Raw genomic sequence first — 25,882 nt, 5'->3', positions numbered from 1 at the left:
GACTTCTTGGGTCCAGCAACTTTGACTTCGGTTTTGCCGCCTGACTCCGTGGAGCCAGCTGCAACTGTCTTAACCTTAGGCTTTCCTGAGCCAGCAGGCATTGACCCGGCTGGGGGCTTGTACTTCACGCAGCCCGCTGACTTATAGCCTGGCCCTCCGGGGTCAACCTTGCTCTAATTCAGAGTTGCATGAACATCACTAGAACCCCCCAGGCTCCATTTTTTACGTTTCTTTCATTGTCCTTTCCCTTCCTCAAAAACAATATCTCTAAAACATTGACCATATAGCAACATTCTCCTCCAGTGTCCCTGCAAATATTTGGATAAAATCCCTCACGTTATCGTGCTTAACACAATATGGTTTTGCACATGGCGGACGAACTGTCTGCACATGCGCATGTGGGATCTCTCATTATTTCGGATTATCACCGTTACAAAGTAAAATAAACAAATTATTTAGCAATTTTCTAACTGATGATTAAACTGTGACTGATTATCTTACTAACAGACACTTGAAGAGTTAGTTCACTAAATTTCATTAAAATGTGCTGTATTTTAATCACTGATGCTGAGCAGAACAGTTATGAAGCTAGTGCTTCAATTTGGGACTGTAAAATGACCATTTATAATCTCTTCTGGTGAATTACAGTGTCTTAATCAAATGGAGCTAATTGGAGTTGACATTAAATTATCTTGGCCCCAATTGCTGCAGCCTGAAACTGAATTACATTACATTATGCTTTGTCCTTTAACTTGCAATCAGCCTAACAGCTGTGTCCAGTTCAGTTATATGAAGCATGTCATTTTCTGCCTGAAGCCACTGATGCTGCCTGTTACGTTGGTTGGTTTAAACTCTGGTTTTCCTAATTATGAAATAACTTTTCAAAAAAAACCTCAAGTTTTGTAATAATGCCGATGTGAGCGTATAAACGTTGCACCACAAAATTTTGTGTTACTGTAATAAACACAAAGTATTGTTTTCTTTCAGAAATGGTACAATGATTTTTTTTTTAAATTGCTCTTCAGAGTTTCTGAGGATAAAATTGCCAATCAAACTCTGGAGATGTTTTGTCTAGGGGCAATCTTGTGCCATCTCATCACTTGGTTCTACCTTTTGTAATATGACACTCTGATGGTTTGTCATTTTGTAATGTGCTGTAGATTTTCTGCACATAAACAGTGAAATTAGATGGTCCCATTATGCTGTTTATGAACCTTTCATGTACAAAGAAAAACATACTTGGTCTGCAATCATCTATACTAGGATTGCACTGAACACCCTTATCACTCCTGCAGAAAGTACTAGCAAGCATTTTGGTGCATTGGGAAGTGCTCTTATTAACCCCTTCCATCCAATAGCTGAATTGCACCACTGAAGTCATGTAATTTGTTTAATGTACAGCATTTTAAAAAATGCATTTGTGGGATGTGACCGTCCTGTCAAGGCCAGCAAGTTATTGCTTATCCTAATTGCCCTTGTGAAGGCGGTAGTGAGCTGCCTTGTTGAAATACTGCACTCCTTGTGATGTAGGTATACCCACACTGCTGCTAGGGAGGGTTTTCCAGGATTTTGACCCAGTGACAGTAAAGAAGTGGCAATATAGCTCCAAGTTAGGATGATGTAAGACTCATAGGGGAATTAGCAGGTGGTGGTTGTTCCCTTTTGTCTGCTGCCCTTGTCCTTTCAGGTGGTAGAGGTTACTGGTTTGGAAGGTAATGTCAAAGGACCTAGTGAGTTGCTGCAGTGTATCTTGTAGATGATATAGACTGCTGCCACTGTACGCTTGTGGAGAAAGTGGGATGCCGAACAAGCGGGCTGCTTTTTCTCTTGGATTGTGCCAAACTTGTTGAATGTTATTGGCACTGCACTCATCCAGATGAGTTGTGTTCCATCACACTCCTGACTTATGGCTTGCAGATGGTGGGCAGGCTTTGGAGAATCAGGAAATTAGTTACTCTCCACAGTATCCCCAGCTTCTGACCTGTTCTTGCAGGCACAGCTTTTGTGGCTGCTGCAGCTTGGTTTGTGGTCAATGGCGATAACCCTCAGGATGTCGATGGTAAGTGATTCAGCGATAGTAAATGCTGTTGAATGTCTTTATGTCACCCTTTATTGTAATGACTACCCATCCTACTTTTTCATTCTACCTGTCCTTTAAAAATGTTGTGTTCCTGGGAATATCTATTTCCCAACTTGGTCACCTTGTAACCACAGTAGAAGACACAAGTTACGTACTAGAAATAGAGGGAAACTTAGGGCTAAAAAGAGGGAGGAGATTCAAGTAATTAATATCAATAGAGGAAAAGTACTGGAGAAACTCAAGGGACCACAATCCAACAAATCCCCAGGACCTGATGGCCTACATCTTAGGGTTTTAAAGGAGATAGTGGATGCACTAGCTATGATTTTCCAAAATTCCTTGATTCTGGAATGGTCCCAGCAGATTGCAAATTAGCAAACTTAACACTGTTATGGAAAGAGACATGTCTAAGCTTTTCGTCTTGCATTCATCAAGACACTCGCAAGAATACGAACAGAAGGGGGAAAACAGCAGTTTACATAATGTGAAGAGTGTACTGATTGGTTGCCAAGTGGAGTTGCCATGAAGAATGCACCACTGATAGTGACTGACAGTTAACTTCCAAGCATTGTTTGAAATTTAAACCAGGCAGTTTCACCCTGATTGGTCAAGGCATTGCCCTAGGGAATGAGTCAGCGAATGGCTGTCATTTATTTTGTTTAGCTGAAACAGGCGCAATGTATGTACATGTTCTTTCTGTCTGCAAAGAACAGGGCCCTGTGTAGTAATATACGTAGCTTCCAGTACATACAAATGCGCCACATTCCGAGGTATCTCAAACATTTGAGCAACAGGTGAAGCTGGCTGTTTCATGCTACATTGCAGTCATAACATGAGTGATATTCGCCATTAACAGGATGCTGCCGTAAAGCCAAAAAGACATTTCTGCCTATCACTCAAATGAGTAAAAGCAAAAAACTGTGGATGCTGGAAATCCAAAACAAAAATAAAAATACCTGGAAAAACTCAGCAGGTCTGGCAGCATCTGGTGAGAGGAACACAGTTAACGTTTCGAGTCCGTATGACTCTTCAACAGAACTAAGTAAAAATAGAAAAGAGGTGAAATATAAGCTGGTTTAAGGGCGGTGGGGGGCTGGGACAAGTAGAGCTGGATAGACGGCCAGTGACAGGTGGAGATAGCCAAAAGATGACAAAAGGACAAAGAGGTGTTGAAGGTGGTGATATTATCTAAGGAATGAGCTAATTAAGGGTAGAAAGCAGGACAAGCAAGGTACAGATAGCCCTAGCGGGGGTGGGGCGGGGTGAAGGGAAGGGATCGAAATAGGCTAAAAGGTAGAGATAAAACAATGGATAGAAATACATTTAAAAATAATGGAAATAGGTGGGAAAAGAAAAATTTATATAAATTATTGGAAAAAAAGGGGGGGGGGTGGAGGAGAGAGTTCATGACCTAAAATTGTTGAACTCAATATTCAGTCCGGAAGGCTGTAAAGTGCCTAGTCGGAAGATGAGGTACTGTTCCTCCAGTTTGCGTTGAGCTTCACTGGGACAATGCAGCAGGCCAAGGACGGACATGTGGGCATGAGAACAGGGTGGAGTGTTGAAATGGCAAGCGACAGGGAGGTCTGGGTCATGCTTGCGGACAGACCGAAGGTGTTCTGCAAAGTGGTTACCCAGTCTGCGTTTGGTCCCTCCAATGTAGAGGAGACCGCATTGGGAGCAACGAATGCAGTAGACTAAATTGAGGGAAGTGCAAGTGAACAGGCTGACACGATCGGTCTGCTGAGACAGTCCTGTTTGTGGATTTTGGGTAGGAGGTAGAAACGGGCCGTCAGAGGTTGGGAGACTGAGGTTGGAAGTTGAGGAAGGAAGGAAGATGCCACTTTCAAAAACAGTTCCTCTGACATGTCTTCCTTCTTCCTTAACCAAGGTTTTCCACCCACGGTGGTTGACAGGGCCCTCAACCGTGTCCGGCCCATCTCCCGCGCATCTGCCCTCACACCTTCCTCTCCCTCCCAGAACCATGATAGGGTCCCCCTTGTCCTCACTTATCACCCCACCAGCCTCCGCAATCAAAGGATCATCCTCCGCCATTTCCGCCAACTCCAGCATGATGCCACCACCAAACACATCTTCCCTTCACCCCCCCGGCGGCATTCCGTAGGGATCGTTCCCTCCGGGACACCCTGGTCCACTCCTCCATCACCCCCTACACCTCAACCCCCTCCCACGGCTACCTCCACTTATCACTGGCCCTCTATCCAGCTCTACCTGTCCTCCCCCCGCGCCACCCCCCCCCCCCCCCCCTTGTATGCCTGTGGGAGGAACCTGCCTATCTGGCCCCCTTATTGCTAGGCAACAACATTGTTCTTTCTACTTTTGTGTGTTTACTTTTACTTTATAGGGATCATAAACTTCTCATTAGAAATGCAAGCAGCCTTTTAAGGTGAAACTAAAATTCCATTTGACCTTTCTTAACACAGATACAGAAATGCAAACTAAACTTAAACTTTAAAGCTAAAACTCATTCCTAACACCCACAAGTACAAATATAACTTAAACTATCTCTATTTCATAACAATGTCCCAGCTGCTGTTCGCAACCGGCAGGGCACAGGCCATACCCAACCAGCCCATGCTTGCTTGCAAAACTCAGAACAGTGTCCAACATTAGATATGAATCCGCGATTGGACAACATTTGCCAAATAATCCTCAATATGCTAAGAATTATGATGACAACCAATTTAAGATTGTCAGTTGGGCTCACAATATGGCATATTTGCATGTCCTGAAAGCTACGTATACTAATACACAGGGCCCTGTTCTTTGCAGACAAAGAACATGTACATACATTGCATCTGTTTCAGCTAAACAAAATTCCTCAGGGCAATGTCTTGACCAATCAGGGTCAAGATGTCTGGTTTAAATTTCAAACAATGCTTGGATGTTAACTGTCAGTCACCATCAGTGGTGCATCCTCCATGACAACACCATTTGCCAGCCTATCAGCATTCTCTTCACATACAGTATAAATTGTTGTTTTCCTCATTATATTGGTATTCTTGTGTGTCCTGATGAGTGCAAGACAGAAAGCTTAGACATATCTCTTTTCTCAGCAATACTCAAGTTCTGTACTGCCAAACAATTAAATGTAACATTGCTATTCAAGAAAGGAGAGAGGGAGAAAACATGGAACTACACGCCAGTTAGTTGGCATCAGTCATTGGGAAATTGCTGGAATCTATTGATAAGGAAGCCTTAACAATCCACTTAATGTATAGTATGATTAGAACAAGTCAACACTGATTTTACGAAAGGGAAATCCTGTTTGACAAACGGACAGGAAGTGGGGAGTTGGGATTAATGGGGGCATTTTCAGGTTGGCAGGCTGTGACTTGTGGAGTGCTGCAAGGATCAGTGCTGGGGGCCTCAGCTATTTACAATCTATATATTAATGAATTAAACGAAGAGACAGAGTAATATATCTAAGATGGCTGGCAATAAAAAGCTAGGTGGGAAGGTAAGCTGTGCAGAGGAAAAAACAGGCTGCAAAGAGAGATGTACAGGTTAAGTGAGTGGGCAACAGGTGGCAGATGGAGTATAATATAGGGAAGTATGAAGTTATTCACTTTGTTCGTAAGAATAGAAAAGCAGAATTTTTGAAAAGCACGAAACTTGTAAATGTTGAGGTTCAAAGAGACTTGGGTGTACTCGTATAAGGAACATAAAAAGTTAACATGCGCCCACAGAAAGCAACTGGGAAACCAAATGACAAATTAGAGTACAAGAATAAAGAAGGCTTGCTATAAATATACAGTGTGTTGCTGAAACCACACCTAGAATGCTATGTGCAATTTTGGTCCCCAGGATATACTTGCATTGGAGGCGGTACAGCAAAGGTTCACTAAATTGGTCCCTGGAATGAGAGTGTTGACCTATGATGAAAGGCTGAGTAAATTGGGCCTATATTCTCTGGAGTTTAGAAGAATGAGAAGTGATCTCATTGAAACATTCAAGGTTATGAAGGGGCTTGACAGGGTAGGTACTTAGATGATGTTTCCCCTGGCTGGGGAATATAGAACAAGGGGCATAGTTTCAGGATAAGGGGCCGATCATTTAGAACTAAGGTGAGAAATTTCTTCAGTCAATGCCCAGTGAACCTTTGGAATTCTCAGATTTTTGGTGTCTCAGGGAATTGAGGGATATGGAGAGCTGGGGTAAAGTTGAGTTGAAGGCCCAGATCAGCCACAATCATATTGAATGGCGGAACAGGCTTGATGTGCCATATAGTCTTCTGCTCTTATTTCTTCTGTTCCGCTTCAGAGACTGAAGAAAACTGTTTGGGTTGGTGCTTCGGTGCAGCACGGAGGGAGTGCTGCATTGTTGGAGATGCTGTCTGTTGGATGGAATTACAACTAAGACCTTAGCTGTCCTCTCAGATGCTCAGCTATTTAGGAGTAAATTCAGAAAGCACGTTTTCACTCAAAGGATAGTGGAAAACTGGAACGACCTTCTCTAAAGCCCCTGAATACTGTGCCAATTAAAATTTTCATGACTGAGATCAATAGATTTTGGTTAGTTAGTTGCATCATAGGATATAGAAGAGTTGAGGTACAGATTGTTTTATTCGCTATTCAATGTGGGCGTCACTGGCTAGGCCACCATTTATTGCCCATCTCTAATTACCCTTGAAAAGGTGGTGGTGAGCAATCATCCTGAACCGCCGCAGTCCATGCATTGTGGGAATACCTACAGTGCTGTTAGGAAGGGAGTTCCAGGATTTTGACTCAGCAACAGTGGAGAATGGTGATATAGTTCCAAATCGGGATTGTATGTGACTTGGAGGGGAATTTGAGATGGTGGTGCTCTTCCCATGCATCTGCTGCCCTAGTCTTTCTAGGTGATAGAGGTCACAGATTTGGAAGATGCTGTCATAGAATCATAGAAAGTTTACATCACAGAAAGAGGCCACTTGCCCCATCATGTCTGCACTGGCCAAAAAACGAGCCAACCACCCTAATCTCACTTTACAATCTTTGGTCCGTAGCACTGCAAGTTACAGCACTTGAGGTGCCTACGCAGATACCTTTTAGATGATTTGAAGATTTCTGCCTCTACTACCCTTTCAGGCAGTGAGTTCCAGAGCCCCACAACCCTCTGGGTGAAAAAGATTTTTCTCCTTTGCCCTCTAATCTTTCTACCAATCACTTGAAATCTACGCCCCCTAGCCACTGACCTCTTTGCTAAAGTAACTGGACCCTTCCCATCCACTCATCCAGGCCCCTCACAATTTTGTACATCTCAAATAAATCTCCCCTCAGCCTCCTCTGTTCTAAGGAGAACAGCCCCAGTCTTTCCAATCTTTCCTCATGGCTGCAGTTTTCCAGTCCGAGCAACATGCTCATAAATCTCCTCTGTAATGCAATTACATCCTTTCTGTAATGAGGTGACCAGAACAGCACACGGTACTCAAGTTGTGGCCTAACTAGTGTTTTATATAGTTCCAGCATAACCTCCGTGCTCATACGTTCTATGCCTTGGCTAATAAATGAAAGGATTCCATATGCTGCCTTAACCACCTTATCAACCTGTCCTACTACCTTAAGTGATCTGTGGACGTTCACTCCAAGGTTCCTCACTTCCTCTGCACCTCTCAGTATCTTCCCACTTATTGTGTAACCCTTTGCCTTGTTTGGCCTCCCCAAGTGCATCGCCTCACACTTCTTTGGGTTGAATTCCATTTGCCACTTTTCTGCCCACCAGACCAGTCCATTAATATCTGTTGAAGGAACCTTGGTGAGTTGCTACAGTGCATCTTGTAATGGCACACATTTGCTCTTACAATGTGCCGATGGTGGAGGGAGTGAATGTTTAAGGTGGTGGATGGGGTGCCGGCCAAACGAGCTGCTTTGTCTTAGGTGTGCAGCTTCTTGAGTGTTGCCAGAGCTGTATTAATCCAGGTATGTGGAGGGTATTCTATCACACTCCTAACTTATACCTTGTAGTTGGTGAGCCGGCTTTGGGGAGTCAGGAGCTGGAGAGTTAGTAGCTGGAGAGTTCCTTGCCCCTGACCTACTCTTGTGGCCGCAGTATTTAAATAGCTGCTCTATTTAAGTTTCTAGTAAATAGTAACCTCTAGGACGATGATATAGCATTCAGCAATGGTAATGCTGTTAAACATCAAGGGGAGATGGTTAGATTCTCTTGTTGGTGATAGTTATGGCCAAGCATTTGTCTGGCATGAATGCCAGAAATCAGCCCAAATCTGAATGTTGTCTAGGCCTTGCTGCATATGGACATGGACTGCTTCAGTATCTGAGGAATTGCGAATGGTGCTAAACACTGCAATCATCAGTGAACATCCCTATTCTGACCTTTTGAAAGAGGGAAGGTCATTGATGAAGCAGCTAAAGACGGTTGGGCCTAGGTCACTACCCTGAGGAACTCCTGCAGTGATGTCCTGGGGCTAAGATGATTGGCTTCCAACAACCACAACCATCTTCCTTTGTGTTAGGTATGACTCCAACCAGTGGAGAGTTTCCCCCCTGATTGACATCAATTTTGTTTGGTCTCCTTGATGCTGTACTCAGTCAAATGCTACCTTGATGGCAAGGACAGCCTTCTGGAATTCATCCCTTTTGTCCATGTTTGGACCAAGGTCTGGGTGGGGTTGAGTGGTCTTGGCAGAACCTAAACTAAGCATCAGTGATTAGGTTGTTTTGAGTAAGTGCCACTTCATAGCACTATTGACAACACCTTCCATCACTTTGCTGATGATCGAGAGTAGTCTGATGAGGCAATAATTGGCCAGATTGGATTTTTCCTCCTTTTTTATAGGCAGGACAGTTTTCCACATTATTGGGTAAATGTCAATGTTGTAGCTGTACTGCAAGTTTGGCTAAGAGAGTGGCTAGTTCTGGAGTCCAAGTGCTACTGATGGGATGTTATCAGGGCCCATAGCCTTTACTGTGTCCAGTGCCTTAATCTATTTCTTGATATCATGTGCAATTAATCAATTTGCCTGGAAGCCTGGCATCTGTGATGCTGAGGCATTGGTGAGGCTAAGATGGATCATCCACTGGCATGCACTTGAACTAGGTAGGAGGAGCTGTAATAGAAAGTCTAAAGGGTTTTTATTCTGTGCTCTTTTTCATGATCTATTATGAAAGGGTTAAGTTTGTGCTGTAGTACAAGGTTTATCAGGAAAGGAAACGGGAGGTTCACAGAAAGGCGTTGAATTTCCTGAAAGGAACAAATGCAGTTCTTGTTGTTCTATCTTGCACTTGGTTTTGAGAGTTTAATCCAGTGTGCCTCATAACTTTCCAGTCTGTCTTTTCACTACTTTTCACTTATCTCTCAACAGCATTTTAAAACTTCATTTGGTCTTTTAATGCAGTGCTTGGATCCAAGTTATAATGTGTGTCACTGTCATTATCTTCATATTTATATTTTCCTGAATTGCATGTCTCGTTGCTGCTCTTGGTGTGAGTTGTTTGATAATTAGGAGGTTTGTTTCTTTGAAAAGTTGTAAAGCAGTTCAAGGGCTGCACTTATTAGTACAGGAGAATGCTTAAAATCTTTTCACTGTGAAGTAACGTTATGGATGTTGAAGAGGTAAGACCTTCAGTACATTTATACTGTTTATTGGTAGGTTTATTTTAAAGCACCGAAGCATTTTACTGATAAACGTCATGCTTAACCATTTTCCACTGTATTAAATTCTCATACTGTACTCTTCTGTTTATTTGAATTATTGTAATTGGAAATCTGCAATATAATGCACCCAACTTGCATTGAACTCTGACTTTCAGCAGCTGTTTAATGTGTTTGTGTTCCAGATAGACAATAGTTTCAGAATGAATGGATTTTAATTCTGTCATGATTGTACATCACTGTGCATCTAATCACACGCAAAACATTTTATGTTGTGGTCCTGCTTGGATATTGAGCAATTCCACTTGTTTGATCACTTTGGTGAAAAAAAAGTGGGAATAGAGTTGCCTCTCGTGGGAGAGCTAATGCAGCCACAATGGGGTGGAATGGCCTCCTATGTGTAAATTTGTATAGTTCAATGAGAACTATTTTAAAAAGGCGGGAGATTAACATTATCACTATCTCACCATGTTACACGATTTATGACATTAACAAAAATGTTGTGTAAGTATTTGAAAAGGTCAGTGGATGGCTACAGGCAAACAGCGATCCGTTTTATAGAAGAAAATAATTTACTAAATAAAAATTGTTGTTCATTTAAAAGGAAGACTTCTGCCTAAGGGGTGGTTACTATGGACCAAATTGCATATTGAAAATACAGTGCACTTCTTTTTGGATGCAACTGAACTCTCAACTGAATTGGTCAAGGGTGACCATGCTTAATCCTCATGACTGACAGTTGTGGAAAAGATTAATTTAATGTATTCCAGGTCCTTTTTAACCCCAGATTCTTTTTAATTTGCTTGACTCCGGACTGGTGCAAGTTAATATTGTAACATAGCCGCTTCAGAAATCATGAAAATATTCATTAGTCACTATCAATTTTTCCAAATAATAGCAAATTTTGACTAACCTTTCACCACCCACCAGAAGCCATATTGAAAAGGAACAGTGTTGCAGTCACATCTCCAATCCAAATCCCTCTCTAGCCTAGCGCACTGCTGAATGAGATCAGTGAAATTATCTTAATGTTACCTGGGGTCCTGATTATTGTAATCCTGGAGTCTGTTCTTGGTCAGAGAGAGTACACTAAATTCAATTAACTGCAAAATTCAGTTAAGTAATGTCTTTATGGTCATAACATATTCAATCTATTTGTTAGCTTTGTTTTAAATTTTATGTGTATCCCTTTTTCTCTGTAGATTGCCTTTTCTCAGCACAGCAACTTCATGGACCTTGTGCAGTTCTTCGTCACATTTTTCAGGTTAGTCAAAAATATATATCTGATTCATATAAAATATATTGCTGATTTTTTAAATCTACAGTCCACTTGCACTCATCTTAATCAAAAGGTGCATGTTTGCAGAATTTTGTAATTATTGTCCAAGTATCTTGTCCTTTAAAGAGCAGTGTACAAGTTCAGCTGATAACCTGGAGTTGCCAAAGCAGCATATATTATGTAATAAAATTGCAGTGTTCCATTTAAAAACACATTGATAAGCCCTATATCACTATACCAATGCAATTTCGCACTGTTAGTTTCTATAATAGTGGCTGCATCCTAAATTGAGCGTACCAACTCTCTTAGTGCTCTTTGTGCTCAGAGTCACCTAGAACTGCAGTATCTTTGGTGAAATGCTCTACTGCATGATAGATGTATTTAAACTGCAGCCCCTGGGTCACACTCACTCTGCAAGTCCTGAGAGCCCAATTCACAAAACTCAGGTTTGATATTCTGTTTGTGTTGATGTTTCTTCTCTGGTTTGGGTCCAGTTCAATTTTGATGGAGGTATGTAAAGAATTGTTCTCGGTACTACCATCTTTCTTGTGGATAAATCACAGAAACCCCTGACAAATGTAATCCACAAATTGAGATATATGCAAACTAGTAGGAACTGATTTTCAATTTAATATGTGGTCCATGCTCGATGACATGCACTGACAGTAATGTGGAAGGCACAAGAACTTGGATACTCATGACTTAACATGATCCTGGAAAGTTCCCATCCGATTGGAAAATAGCAAATGTGACTCCTCTATTCAAGGAAGAATGGAGATAGAAAGCAGGAAACTACAGACGAGTTAGCTTAACACCTATCATAGGGAAAATGCTGGAATTTATTATTAAGGAGGTTATAGCAGAGCATTAAGAAAATCTTAATGCAATCAAGCAGAGTCGGCATGGTTTTGTGAAAGTGAAATTGTATTTAACTAATTTATTGGAATTCTTTGAGGAAGTAACAAGCAGCATGAATAAAGGGGAACCTGTGGAAGTGCTGTACTTAGATTTCCAGAAAGCATTTGACAAGGTACCACATCAAAGGTTACTACACAAAATAGGAACTCATGGTGTGGGGGGAATATATTAGCATGGATAGAGGATCGGTTAGCTAACAGGAAACAGAGTAGGCATAAATGGGCCATTTTCAAGTTGGCAGGCTGTGATGAGTGGAGTTCCATGGGATCAGTGCTGTGGTCTCAACTATTTACAACTTATGTCAATGACTTGGATGAAGGGACTGAAGGTATGGTTGCTAAATTTGCTGGTGACACAAAGATAGGCAGGAAAGTAAGTTGTGAAGAAGACATAAGGAGCCTGCAAAGAGATACAAATAGGTTAAATGAGTGGGCAAAAATTTGGCAGATGGAGCATAATGTGTCCACTTTGGCAGGAAGAATAGAAAAGCACCATATTATTTAAATGGAGAAAGATTGTAGAACTCTTCTGGGTATCCTGGTGTAGGAATCACAGAAGGTTATTATGCAGGTACAGCAAGTGATTAGGAAGGCAAATGGAATGTTGCCATTTATTGCAAGGGGAATGGAATATAAAAGTAGGGATGTTTTGCTACAGTTGTACAGGGCGTTGGTGAGACCACATCTGGAATACTGTGTACAGTTTTGGTCTGCTTATTTAAGAAAGAAACATAGAAAATAGAAGCAGGACTAGGTCATTTGGCCTTTTGAGCCTGCTCCGCCATTCAGTATGGTCATGGCTGATTCTCTATCTCAATGCCATACTATAAGGGATATAAATGCGTTAGAAGCAATTCAGAGAAGGTTCACTTGCCTGATAGTTGGGTTTGGTGGGGGAGTTATGAGGAAAGGTTGGACAGGCTGGGCCTGTATCTATTGGAGTTTAGAAAAATGTGAGGTGATCATATTGAAACAAATAAGATCCTGACGGGACTTGACAGGATGGATGCTGAAAAGATGTTGCCCCTTGTGGGAGAGACTAGAAGTAGGGAACACAATTTTAAAATAAGTGGTTAATGGATTCTTGACTAACAAGGGTATTGGGGGTAGGTGGGAATGTTGAGTTGAGGCCATAATCAGATCAGCCATGATCTTATTGAATGTCAGAGCAGGCTCGAGGGGCCGAGTGGCCTACTCCTCCTAATTCGTATGTCCGTATGTTAACAAGGGCTAACTAAACAGTAACTTACAACTAGCTTTCTATGCTTATCGTCAGTTTGCCGTCAAGTGGTTTATTTTCGCGTAGCGCAGACACGTAGAAAGCACCATGTTATTGTTTTCTGCAATTATGCACAGATATTTTCTGATACTGTAACAAACTTTAGGATGACTACTCCAATTCCTGAGACTTGAGTTATAGTAAAATGAGTGGGTAGACAGATCACAGTAATCTCTCGTGATGCATGTAAGAAATGGCCAGCTAATGTACTGAAGATTGTTCAAGGTGATATGTCATTCTGTGAAGCAGAATGATGTGTGAAGATAATGGCTCAGTAGTGTTTAAGCTGCTGCTGTAGCGTAGGGGGAGGGCGTTGTAGGAACATGTTTGTAAGATGAAGATGTCAGAAATTCGACTCTTGTCGAGTTCTTTTAGCCAATCATCTAAAGAGGTTAAAGCAATTTGAAGAGTTTCAGTGAAATCTTGGTGTAGTAACAATGAATATTTAGAATTTACATTTTCATTACCATCTTTGAAAATTGCTTAGATCAATAGCTTAGAAAGTAATGCTTAGGTCAAGCTGTAACAGGGTAGACTGCCTGACACTGAAAGGTTAAACACAGGACAGACACAACTATAATGTGCTATGTATTTGTCACTGGATTCTACAGACCGATTGGAAACTTTTGAAATTCTGAGATAATGCGTACATGTAAAATTGAGAAACTTTGCTGAAAGGCAAAGGTCCAGCCAAGAACGGAAGCAGGCACAAATCTTGTTATATTTCAGTGACAACAGTTGAGTCCTTATAGCACTTTAAGCAGAGGTTGGAATTATGGCTTTCTATAGCTTTGCGCAATTTATAAATACAGAGAATGTACATAAAAATCATCAATTTGGTTTGAGCTGTTAAGCCTGTAGGGGGTAGAAAATCTGAAGGAAGTAAAGCATATGACAATATTGAAAGGTTCAAAAAAATGAGTGAGAGCAAGCAATAAATCTTGATTTTTGGTGGGGAGGGAGAATGTATCACTTATTTTAATTCAGGATGAAGAGAAAGAAATTAATTAACTAATAAATGTAGTTGTATTTATGAAATATAAACCAAAAAGGTTGCTTTATAATTCAGCACCAGTAATGTCCACAAGGAGGTGCTGTATACAAGTAAATCTCATGAAATATCAGAATTGGAAATAAGTACCTCTGAAATGTGAGATTTCTGTACTCCCAGGTGCAGGCTTTATGACAGGTACATCAAAAGAATTCTTCCTTTTAATAGAGCTGTCATTTTTCAGTGGGTGCAGGAGAGAAATGGGACTTACTGAACTGGCTTGGTGTCAGCTGTGACAAACAGCTTTCATTTATGCGAGTCGGTGGCATTTAAAAGAACAGTGTTTTTATTTAAAACTGTCTATACCGACTTCAGTCTGTAGTTTGTCAGGTAACAGTTACAAATTTTTGTCTCTGTTGAGAGTGAAAACACAAAATAAGGAGAGAATCATCTCTGGCAGTATCTTGTGATAAACGTTTGAATGTTATTGGACATCTCAAGATGATCAAAGGAGCCTGAGCAACAGTTGTCTTGTGCCTGTCACCGCACCCCTATGGCTCAATGCTCACATTGCTTTTACTGATGGAGAGTTTGAGTTTTCTTCGCTAGTTTGATCAGGTTTTATTATTGTTGCTTGACGCGATCTTGCTGTTCAGAAAATGGCTACCACATTAGTTTACATAGTTAACCATTTAATTTATTATGAAATACATCTGGACATTGTGAGTTGTGATAAGGTATTGTATGCATGTAAGCTTTTCTTTCTTTTCATTTCCACGCTTCTACAATTGCTTTCTGAGGATGACATTGTTTTAGCCAGCACAGCTTAGAGCCTTGCTTTTCTCCTAAAATATTCAATTAAATCAATTTGCACTTAGCTGTATCTCTGTACAGACTAAAATAATGCTGTATTACAAATTGGAAGTTGGATGGTCTTATCTCATAAGATTTACGTTGCCTATGGAAAAGGACAAAGGACAAACTAGAACAGTGATCTTCACTATTTTTCAAGCAAAAAACACTTGCAATGTGAGAGCCACATCGACTACTATAATAGGGGCCATTGCGTGATTTGCCCCTGCTTGTGATAACACAAAGGAAGAATGGATGTTAGTCGAAAAGCAGAACACATTGTTCTTTCTGGGGAAATGCAGGCTTGAAGTGGTTTGACTTGGCCGCGCCTCAGTGCGAATGTGAGGGATTTACCTGTAGAATGTGCTTCTCTCTCCCGATCACTTCTGGCGCACTTCTGTATGCCACATCCTATTGCGATGGCAGCTGCCCCTTGAGCACTTGCAGTAGCCAACTGCATCGCAATGCCAGGTGGTGCCTCCCCGGGTGGAGGCCGCTGTCAGGATCAGCTCATTCCTTTTGCTGGATACAAAAGGATCTCCCACACACACACTCTCACTCCCATACACGCACCCAACCCTTTCTCCCTCCCACACTCGTACGCACTCACTCTCTCTCTCACACGGTCTCACTCGCGCACACACTCTCACTTCCCCACACACTCGCAGACAAACTCTCACTCCACACACACACTCACCCACCCACCCATTCACTCACTCTCTCTCTCACACGCATGCACTCTCTCTCTCACTCACACACACACACACTCACTCTCTCTCAATCTCTCACCCCTCCCGCTCACTCTCACTCCCCCGTTCGCTCACTCTCACTCACACTTCCTCACTCACATACACTCACACTCAATCTCACTCCTTCGCTCACACACACACACTCACTCAATCTCACTCCTTCGCTCACACACACTCACTCGCCGAGGGGAAAATGACGCGGGATAACGTCAGGAGGAACCCCCAACGTCATCCTGGTCCCTTTAAATATTCACGAACGTGGGTGGTCAGCGAAATCAGCTGTCCGCCCGCCAACCTGTCAATGGCCAATTAAGGCTAATTCACCTTATTAAACACCCTGTCCAGCCAACCTTAAGGCTGGCGGGCAGGCCAGGAGCCCGGATTATTCATGAAACTTCATCCACTGGCGGGATGAAGTTTCATGTCCGTTTTTTAAAAAATTTAACAAATTTTATATGTTTATTATTAACATGTCTCATCTGGTGTGACATTGTCACATGAGGGGGACATGTTAATAATTTTAATATTTTTCTATTTTTCGACTTTACTTACCTCTCACAAATCTCCCTGAGACAGGACTTTGCCTCAGGGAGCAGTGCGCTCTTTTGCGCGCATACGTGAAAGAGTGCACTTTGACAGCTGGGGATTCCCTCCCCCAACCCGCACAGGAAGCGTATAGTGCTTTCTGTCGAGCAGGCCGCTGGGTGGGCCTTAATTGGCCCGCCCACTCAAAATGGCGGCGGGCCCCATTTCGGCGACAGGGTTCGGCTCCCCGCCCGGCAGCCAAGGGCTAAATTCTGCTCTCTGTTACTCCCTCTCTTTCTCTCTCACCCTCGCTCTCACACTCTCCCTCCACCAACGACACACAGTGTGTACCATCTACAAAATGCACTGCAGGAGTTCACCTAGGCTCCTTAGACAGCACCATTCAAACCTCGACCACTACCACCTAGGAGAACAAGGGCAGCAGATAGATGAGAACAACACCACCACCTGGAAGTTCCCCTCCAAATCACTCACCATCCTGACTTGGAAATATATCACCGTTCCTTCACTGTCACTGGGTCAAAATCCTGGAACTCCCTTCCTAACAGCACTGTGGGTGTACCTACACCACATGGACTGCAGCGGTTCAAGAAGGCAGCTCACCACCACCTTCTCAAGGGTAACTAGGGATGGGCAATAAATGCTGACCCAGCCAGCGAAGTCAACATCCCATGAATGAATTAAAAAAATCTCACTCCCACGCGCACACACTCAGTCACTCTCTTTCAGTCGCGCTCTCTCTCTCTCTCTCTCACTCTCTCCTCACTCACTCGCGCTCTCTCTCTCTCACACACACACACAAACACACTCACTCACTCACTCACACTCACGCGCGCTCACACTCACGTGCACACTCTCATTCCCTCTCCATCAAACACACACACACTCGCTTATGCGTACGCACACACTCTCTCATTCCCCCCTCTCTCTCTCTCTCTCTCTCTCTCTCGCTCACACACACACACACACACACACACACACAGCAGTCAGCCTCTCTCCCCACCCCTCCCAACAACCTGGGTCTCCACTCTGCAGCGGCTCACTCCTGGAACTGGCAGCCAGCCTCTCCTTCCCGAGACCCCAGGACTCCAGCACTCCGCTCCGCCGGACTCTGCTCTCTGGGCCCTGGTTGGTGTCTAGCAGCACTACGCCACGGGTCGGGGAGCCGCCACTGGCTCGCATGCCTTGCAATGAGCAACACTGACCTAGAATAAGAATAATTAATTGAGGGAAAGCCAACTTCAATGAGGTAAGAATGGGTTAGGGCCGCAAAAGATGGAATCAAAGGTTGGCAAGAAAAACGGTAGTTGAACAATGGGCTCCCTTCAAAGAAGAGAAAATTGGGGTCTGTCAAGGTATATTCCTCAAAGGGGAAAGATTGGACGAACAAATCCCGAGCTCCCTGGATGACAAAAGAGGTCAAGATTAAGATGAGGAAGAAAAACTGTGCTTATGATAGATGGTAAGGCAGATATACAATGGAGAACTGGACTGAAGATTCAGAAGGGAAGTGGAAAAGTAAATAAGAGAAACAAAGTGAGAGTATGAGAGCAGCTAAATAAAAAGGGAATGCTGAAGTCTTCTATAGGCACTTAAATAGTAAAAGGGTGGTAAAAGGAGGAGTAGGGCCAATTCGGGACCAGAAAGGGGACTTACGCATAGAGGCAGAGGGCAATAGCTGAGATATTAAATAAATACTTTACCAAGGAGGAAGATGCTACCCATGCCATACTAAGAGAATTCATTGCCACAGAAGGCTGTGGAGGCCAGGTCATTGAGTGTATTTAAGACTGAGATAGATAGGTTCTTGATTGGTAAGGGGATCAAAGGTTACGGGGAGAAGGCGGGAGAATGGGGTTGAGAAACTTATCAGCCATGATTGAATGGCGGAGCAGACTCGATAGGCTGAATGGTCTAATTTCTGCTCCTCTGTCTTATGGTCTTATGGTAAATAATACACTAGCAAGATTTAAAATTGATAGGAGGCATCAGAAAGGCTGTCATTACTTAAAGTTGATAAGGCATCAGGACTGGATGAGATGCATGCAAGGGTAGATGCAGGTGCAGCAGGCAGTTACGAAGGATAATGGAATGTTGGCCTTTATCTTAAGAGGTATTGAGTACAGGAGTAGCGAAGTCTTGCTTCAATTGTATAGAACCTTGGTTAGATCGCACCTGGAGTACTGTGTGCAGTTTTAGTGCCCTTACTTTAGGGGACCTTATAGAGGGAATGCAACGAAAGTTCATCAGACATGTTCTTGGGATGGCGGAACTCTCTATGAAGAGAGATTGGGGGAAACTGGGCCAGTATTCTCTAGAGTTTTGAAGAATGATAGGTGATCTCTTTGAAACCTAAAAAATACTTAAAGGAATAGACAAGGTAGATGCAGCTAAGATGTTTCTCCTTGTGGTGGAGTCTAGAACCAGGGGACACAATCACAAAATAAGGAGGAAGCCACTTAGGGCCGAGATGAAGAGAATTTTTTTTTTACTCAAAGGGTTGTGAATCTTTGGAATTCTCTACCACAGGGGGCTGTGGAAGCTCAGTCTTTGAATATGTTTAAAGTAGAGATTGACAGAATTCTAAATATCACTTACGTAAGGGGATATGGGGATAGTGTGAGAAAAAGGCATTGAAGTGGATGATCATCCATGATATTGAATGGCGGTGCAAGCTCAATAGGCTGAATGGCCTACTCCTCCTATGTTCCTGTACTGAGGGAAGTGAGAGTGGAAAATGCAGAGGCACTAGCTATAATTTTCCAGTTTTCCTTAGACTCAGGTGGTGCCAGAGGACTGAAGAAGTGCAAATGTTACACCCTTGTTCAAAAAAGGGTGCAAGGACAAGCCAACAACTACAGGCCAGTCAGTTTAACTTTGGTGGTGGGGAAGCTTCTAGAAACAATAATTCACAACAAAATTAATAGTCACGTGGACAAATGCAGGCTAGTTAAGGAAAGCCAGCACAAATTTGTTAAGGGAAGATCATGTTTACCTAACTTGGTGGAGTTTTTTGAAAGGGTAACAGAGAGGGTTAATGAAGGCAATGCTGTTGATGCGTACATGGACTTCAAAAAGGCATTTGATACACTGCCACAAAACAGGCTTGTGAGCAAAGTTATAGCTCATGGAATAAAAGGGACAGTAGCAAAATGGATACAAAATTGGAAACCGAGCAGTGGATGTTTTTCAGGTTGGAGGAAGGTTTGTAGTGGAGTTCCCTAGGGATCATTGTTGGGACCCTTGCTCTTTCTGATATATATTATTGACATAGACCTTGGTGCGCAGGGCACAAATTTCGGAATTTGCAGTTGATAAAAAACTTGGAAACATTGTGAACTGTGAGGAGGGTAGTGTAGAACTTCAAAATGATATAGAAATGTGAAGTGATTCATTTTGATAGGAAGAATATGGAGAGACAATACAAAATAAAGGGTACATACAACTCTAAAGGGTGTGCAGCGGTAGAGGACCTTGGTGTATATGTGCATAAGTCATTGAAGGTGGCAGGACAGGTTGAAAGAGCAATTAATAAAGCATACAGTATCCTATGCTTCATTAATAAGGGCATAGAGTACAAGAGCAAGGAGGTTTTGCTGATATTGTGTAAGGCACTAGTTCGGCCTTAGCTGGAGTATTGTATCCAGTTCTGGGTGCTGAACTTTAGAAAAGATGTGAAGGCATTGGAGAGAGTCCAGGAAAGATTCATGAGAATGGTTCCAGAGATGAGGAACTTCAGTTATGGAGATAAATTGTAGAGGCTGGGACTGTTTTTCTTGGAGTAAAAAGGCTGAGTGAAATTTGATGGAGGTGTTCAAAATCATGAGGGGTCTGAACAGAGTAGATGGGGAGAAACTCGTGAAAGGATCGAGAATGAGATGTCACAGATTTAAAGCAATTGGCCAAAAAAAAAGCAAAAGCAACATGAGGAAAAACTTCTTCAAGCGGTGAGTGGTTAAGGTGTGGAATGCACTACATGAGAATATGGCAGAGGCATGTTGAATTGAGGCATTCAGAAGAGAATTAGACTGTTACTTGAAAGGAACAATATATAGTGTTACAAAGAAATATCACTTGGTGAATTGCTTATTTGGAGAGGTGTAGTTACACCCACAGTGAGCTTTCATAGCGGTTGGATACAACTGAGTGGCTTGCTAGACCATTTCAGAGGGCATTTAAGAGTCAACCACATTGTTGTGTGTCTGGAGTCACATGTAGGCAAGACCAGGTAAAGAGAGCAGATTTCCTTCCCTGAAGAACACTAGTGAACCAGATGGGTTTTTATGACAATCGACAGTGGTTTCATGCTCATCATCATTAGACTTTTAATTCCAGATTTTTATTGACTTCAGATTCCACCTTGGGTCTCTGGGTTACTAGTCCAGCAACAATACCACTGCCTCCCCTAGACATGATGGATTGAATGGCCTGCCTCTGCATTGTATCGATTCAGTGATCTGTAAGATGTACAATCAGCTCAAAGCTTGTGATGTGTCCAACTATTCTCTGCTTTGAAAAATGTCCCAAGATTCTGTTTCAGTTGCTTGATCTAATGTGCCTGTCTTCTCACATTTGCTGAACCACATTGAAATTCTACGTAATCATGCACACGTTCAATTTTAATTCTCTACTTTTGTTTGCACTCCATTAACACAGATATGAAAATTGTATTTTCGAAGAAGCAAGAAAAAGGTTTAATTTTCCTAAAATGTGCTCAAAAAAGTCATGAACTGCATTGCCTTCGATGATTGAGAATGAAGAATTTTTAGCTATTCATCTGCCTGCTCCAAATAACATTTGTTTAATATACAATTAATTTACAGAGTAACACCCTGGTTGAGAAGCTTATTGAATGCCAAAAGTAGGACATGACGTGAAGCACTAAGAGCATGAATGTAGGCTAGAGCAATTAACCAGCATTTTTTGCAAACAAATTGCAAGTTTGTAGTAGCAGTAGTTCAGAGTTCACATTTTATTGTAGTCACCAAATATCTGAAGGACTACATGAGTAATTTGTAGCTACCAACTACTGCCAGAATTTAGTAATGACAAGGTGCTACCTAGTATTCCATGACCAAACAATATTTGCATTTTTTTAGGATAATACTTAGTGATTTAAGTAAAGTTATAGTATGAGAAGGATGGTGGTGCACTCAAATATAAATGTCCCGTTTCAGCAATGATCTTCCACACCATACCATCAGAACTTAGTGAGCAGGATGAACATTTTGAGCATGGAAAATATTTAGATCCAAAGCAGACTTTGATTTGGGCAGCATTGATTTTTAACAACTGGATCTTATTGTATTGGAGTCCTAAAAATATAAATTTCATTTTAAACAGTTTGGTGTGTGGTTATACTTTTACTCATTTTTTACCAGCTATTCTTTAAAGTTCCCTTTGTGATAAACTTCATACATTTTACTACTAACCAAAAATCTTTAAATGTAAAAATAACTAAATATACAATATGTGAATCATTTCATTTTGCTGAGCAATGAAAACTTGTGTGCATATATCATTTTCCCGCTTTTCCTGAAATCTCCAAGGGCTTAATGCATTTTGAATTATTTTATAGAAGCTTAGAAAAATGCAACAATCCTCAGGTGAACATTTGCTTTGGTGATTAAAGGAAGAATCTTGGCCATGACATGGGAGAACTCCATGTTTTTCAAACAGTGCCATAGGATCTGAACTTTTGGGAATAAGTTTAACATCCTTCCAAAGGGCACCACTTCCTATCCGTGCTTTGGTTCTGTGTTGGATTCGAGCTAGACTTACTCCTTGAGCCGAGTTTGAACATAAAAGTTTTCTCGCTCGGATGAGAGTGCTATAGTCAGCACTAAAATGTCATTAAAAAGCAATGTGTGCAGTGGTGTCTAGGTATGAACTGGAGTGTACATTTTGAAACTGGGACCAGCAGATCCTAGGGTTCTAATGCAAGGATCCTTGGAGATCTGAATCCGTGATATCCTACCTATTTGGCTCAGGGCATGACCTGAGGACAGTGTCTCGAATTCTCTCATTAACATTCTGTTTACTTGTATTCTAATCAATATTTTCTACAATAGCTGTCTTTAGGAACTTAATGCTGTTTTTAAGTAACTTGAGGAACTTAATGCTGTTTCTAAGTAACTTGAATACGGATCTGCAGATACTCAGTGTTTGTAGGAGATTCAGTGAAGGTGTTTGTAGGACGTTTCATACAGAAGTTTGAACTACTGGTCTAACAATGCCTTCAATAAGGAATCCCTCCTGTATATAAAAATAGATCATTTTGAGTCAGTGTAGTTAGTTTTTAAAATTGGCTGATCTTTGCTATAGGTCATTAAGCAGATATTTAATTTTTTTTCCTGACTATGTTTAGTTCAGTACATCAAACTGCCTGCCAGTGTAGTAGTATACATGTATTTCACAAAGTTGACTGTTCATTTTGCAAAAAATATTTTGCAGTTGTTTTCTGTCGTTACTGTTGGTGGCTGCTGTGGTGTGGAAGATTAAACAAAGCTGCTGGGCATCAAGGCGGAGAGAGGTAAGCTCGTGTTCACAGAGATACCAACTGACTATGCCTCACTCCATCACTACTAATCTATACCTGTGTATTTGTCCTTAAACTATTATAAGTTGAGACTTACTTCTTTACAATACAAGATTACGCATTGAACTCTGTCTTATTTCCAAGAATACTTGTCACATTTAAATGAGCTGTGTCCATTTTTTGTGCAGGTTTCAACAATTCATGCTGAAACAAATCTTAATTCGATTAGGTACCAGGTCAATCAGTCAGTGTAACAGATGCAAAAGTAGGCAGATTTGATACCTGATAGCGATCATCAAAATTGTTACAATGATATCTTAGGAAGTTTTATTGTCTCAGTGTCTGGTTTCTGTGTCTGTAAATGACTTGTCTACTTGGTAGATAAGGCCCTTTTTGTGCCGCAAAATTTGCGTTAAGTGACTTAATCTGGCCACTATAATAAAGAAATAACAGGTTTACAAAATAAAACTTAGCTAGAATTATAGCTTTGTGTGGTAGCGTCTTATTAGTACTGAATCAATAGAATAAAATATATGGACATGCATGGTTTTGTGAGGCGATAGTGATGTAATTAAAACCATAAAACCCATGAACAGTTCTTTTAGTGGGACATTAACTTAAAACAGGTCCTTAAATATGACAAAAGCTGCAATATTTGATGCATTGATGAATTATAGTAAACGGTGTACACGTTGCAGCAAATGGACTTTATTTAACATTTCTCTAGGTACTACCCCCTTATTGCTGCTTTTCTAAAAGCAACAGCTTACATTTGAGTTAAAAGCCAAATACTGTGGTTGCTAGAAATGTGAAATAAAAAGCTGACATTTGACTGTGGCTTCGTGTGGCACTGCAACTTTCATGTCTTTGCCCAAATGGTGTATCTTCATGTGAGTCAGAATAGTGTGTATTGGGATATTTGGCCATAGGCACCATGACAGATCAGTCCAACGGCCCTCCCCTGGTGTCTTCTACAGTTGCTTGAGTCTTGTGTTGTGGTATTTATCTCCCCTTTATCCCAGGAATGCCAAAACTAATTGGAATGCCAAAGATTGGCCAACAGCATAGGACCTGAATTGACCCTGACGCCACATTGCTATGCATCTTATTGCTATACCAAAATAGTACATTTATTGATAGGTCATCAGGTCTGGACTATAAATTTACATGCTAGGAGTTGCGTCCATGGAATAAATTAATTTTTAATCTTGCATTATCTGAGTATGGCCTTTATAACTCTTAGTGGTTTTCAAGCAAGACATGGCAGCACAAATGTAGTATTGCATGTAGTTTGGATCTCTTGCACATCTTTGGTTGTGTTATGGGAAACTGAAATGCAGACAGCACTTCACATTATTGTAGGTTTAGCTTACTAAGCTGTGCAAGGTTAGTTGTGGATTAGATCTTTGTGCTTTGCTTTGCTGTGAATATAATTTTTTCTAGCTTTTTTTCTTTACGCACCTATTCACTGTGGATGACTAAAACTTGCTAGTAATACATAATGAAAATTTACACAAGAGGAACATTGAGAAGTTGTAAGACTGTCTATAAAATAGTTTCTTTCAAGCTTTGTTCCAAATTTTAACCTTCCAATTTCACAATTTTTAGAAGCCTCCACTTTGGGAATAAGTAATTTGAAGTGAAAGCCACATAAGTCAACTACAGTGCTGCTGTTTGAGACCTGTATCATGGCTATTTTATCTAAGACTATCAGGAAACAAGAAATGCTTGCAGAAAATGGAGGAATTTTTATCACTTGTGCATAAATATTTAATGCTGAAAAGTGATGATAGTAATATGGTAGTTGGGTTTTCATCAGTTAGTGAAGAGAAGGGCAGAAAGGACATGCTTTTATATAACACATTTGATGCTCATTTTCATTTAAAGATGGGAACCATATTTGCTATTTTCCAGTCCTCTGGGATTTGCCCAAGCCCAGTGAGCTTTGGAAAACATTCTCAAAAGGTCTTGCAACAATTGAGCCAAATCCTCCAGAACCCCAGGGTAATAGTTGTCAGATCCAGAGCATTACCTGCTCTTGAGCTTCACCAACCTCCCCAATATGTCCTTTCCTGCGATTTGCATTTTTTTCAGTCTACATTTATCATTAAACCACTCCCGTTAATTTTTAACAGTAAAAAAAAGTGTGATATGTACCTAAGCATTTTTTTCCTCTTTTAGGGCAGCAGTTCTCCATTGTCATCCACCTTGGTTCCAAGTAAGATAGATCAGTCTATTTTCTAAATGCCATGAAGCGAGGATGAGAGAAAGATTTAGGAGTCCAAGCGCAGAAATCTGTGAAAGCTGGTGGACTGGCACAAAACAAAAGGCTGATGGTCTTACCTCGAGCTGAAATACAAAGGGGTGAAAGTAATACTGGCCTTGGATGGGGCGCAACATGGATTCACCTAAATGATGCTGTGGCTAAAAGGCTTAAATTATGAAGGCAGCTTGCATAGACTTGGCTAGTATAGCCTTGAATGTAGAAGATTAAGGGATGATCACTTTGCAATGTTTAAGATGATCAAAGGAGTTGATAGGGTAGATAGAAAGGAACCAAATCCTCTGGAAGGAGCAATTCAGGTATTATCTAAGAAGCAATTCTTCACAAACGGGCAGTGAAAATCTGGAACTCTCTCCCCCAGAAAGTTGTTGTGCTGGGGTCAATAGAAAATTTAAAATACTGAGACTGATAGATTTTTATTGGGCAAGGAAGGGTGATGGAGTTAAGGTACAGATTAGCCATGATCTAATTTAATTATGGAACAGGCTTGACGGGTTGAATGGCCAACTCCTGTTCCTATTAAAGTCCATCCAAGGTCAAAGAGGAATGTAGATATGAGGATTGCTGTGTTATCCAAGTATCATTCTTGGATAAGAGTTATACTTGGATAACACACCAATGTAAGCACTCTTCCAGCATTATCATGCATGATATGTGCAAGGCCAACCTCCATACTGTAGAAATGGGTGGGTTTTGGCAGGGTGAGTGTTGAAATTATTCAGGCAGCATCAGAACTCAAATGATTAAAAATTT

The 25,882-nt window shown here is 41.4% G+C and overlaps 1 protein-coding gene across 1 annotated transcript in view; it reads left to right on the top strand.

Moving 5' to 3' along the window:
* atrn (attractin) overlaps positions 1–25,882 on the top strand; it is a 364,031-nt gene that overhangs the window by 230,653 nt on the left and 107,496 nt on the right. Inside the window, exons 25-26 of the mRNA XM_078554529.1 lie at positions 10,897–10,958; positions 22,761–22,839. Coding sequence (XP_078410655.1) covers positions 10,897–10,958; positions 22,761–22,839 — 141 coding nt within the window. The remainder of the gene's footprint in view (positions 1–10,896; positions 10,959–22,760; positions 22,840–25,882) is intronic.

Source organism: Cetorhinus maximus, chromosome 1 (assembly GCF_964194155.1).
Source record: "Cetorhinus maximus chromosome 1, sCetMax3.hap1.1, whole genome shotgun sequence".
NCBI lineage: Eukaryota > Metazoa > Chordata > Chondrichthyes > Lamniformes > Cetorhinidae > Cetorhinus > Cetorhinus maximus.
Note: the sequence above shows the minus strand (reverse complement) of the source record. Positions and strands in the feature narration are given on the sequence as shown.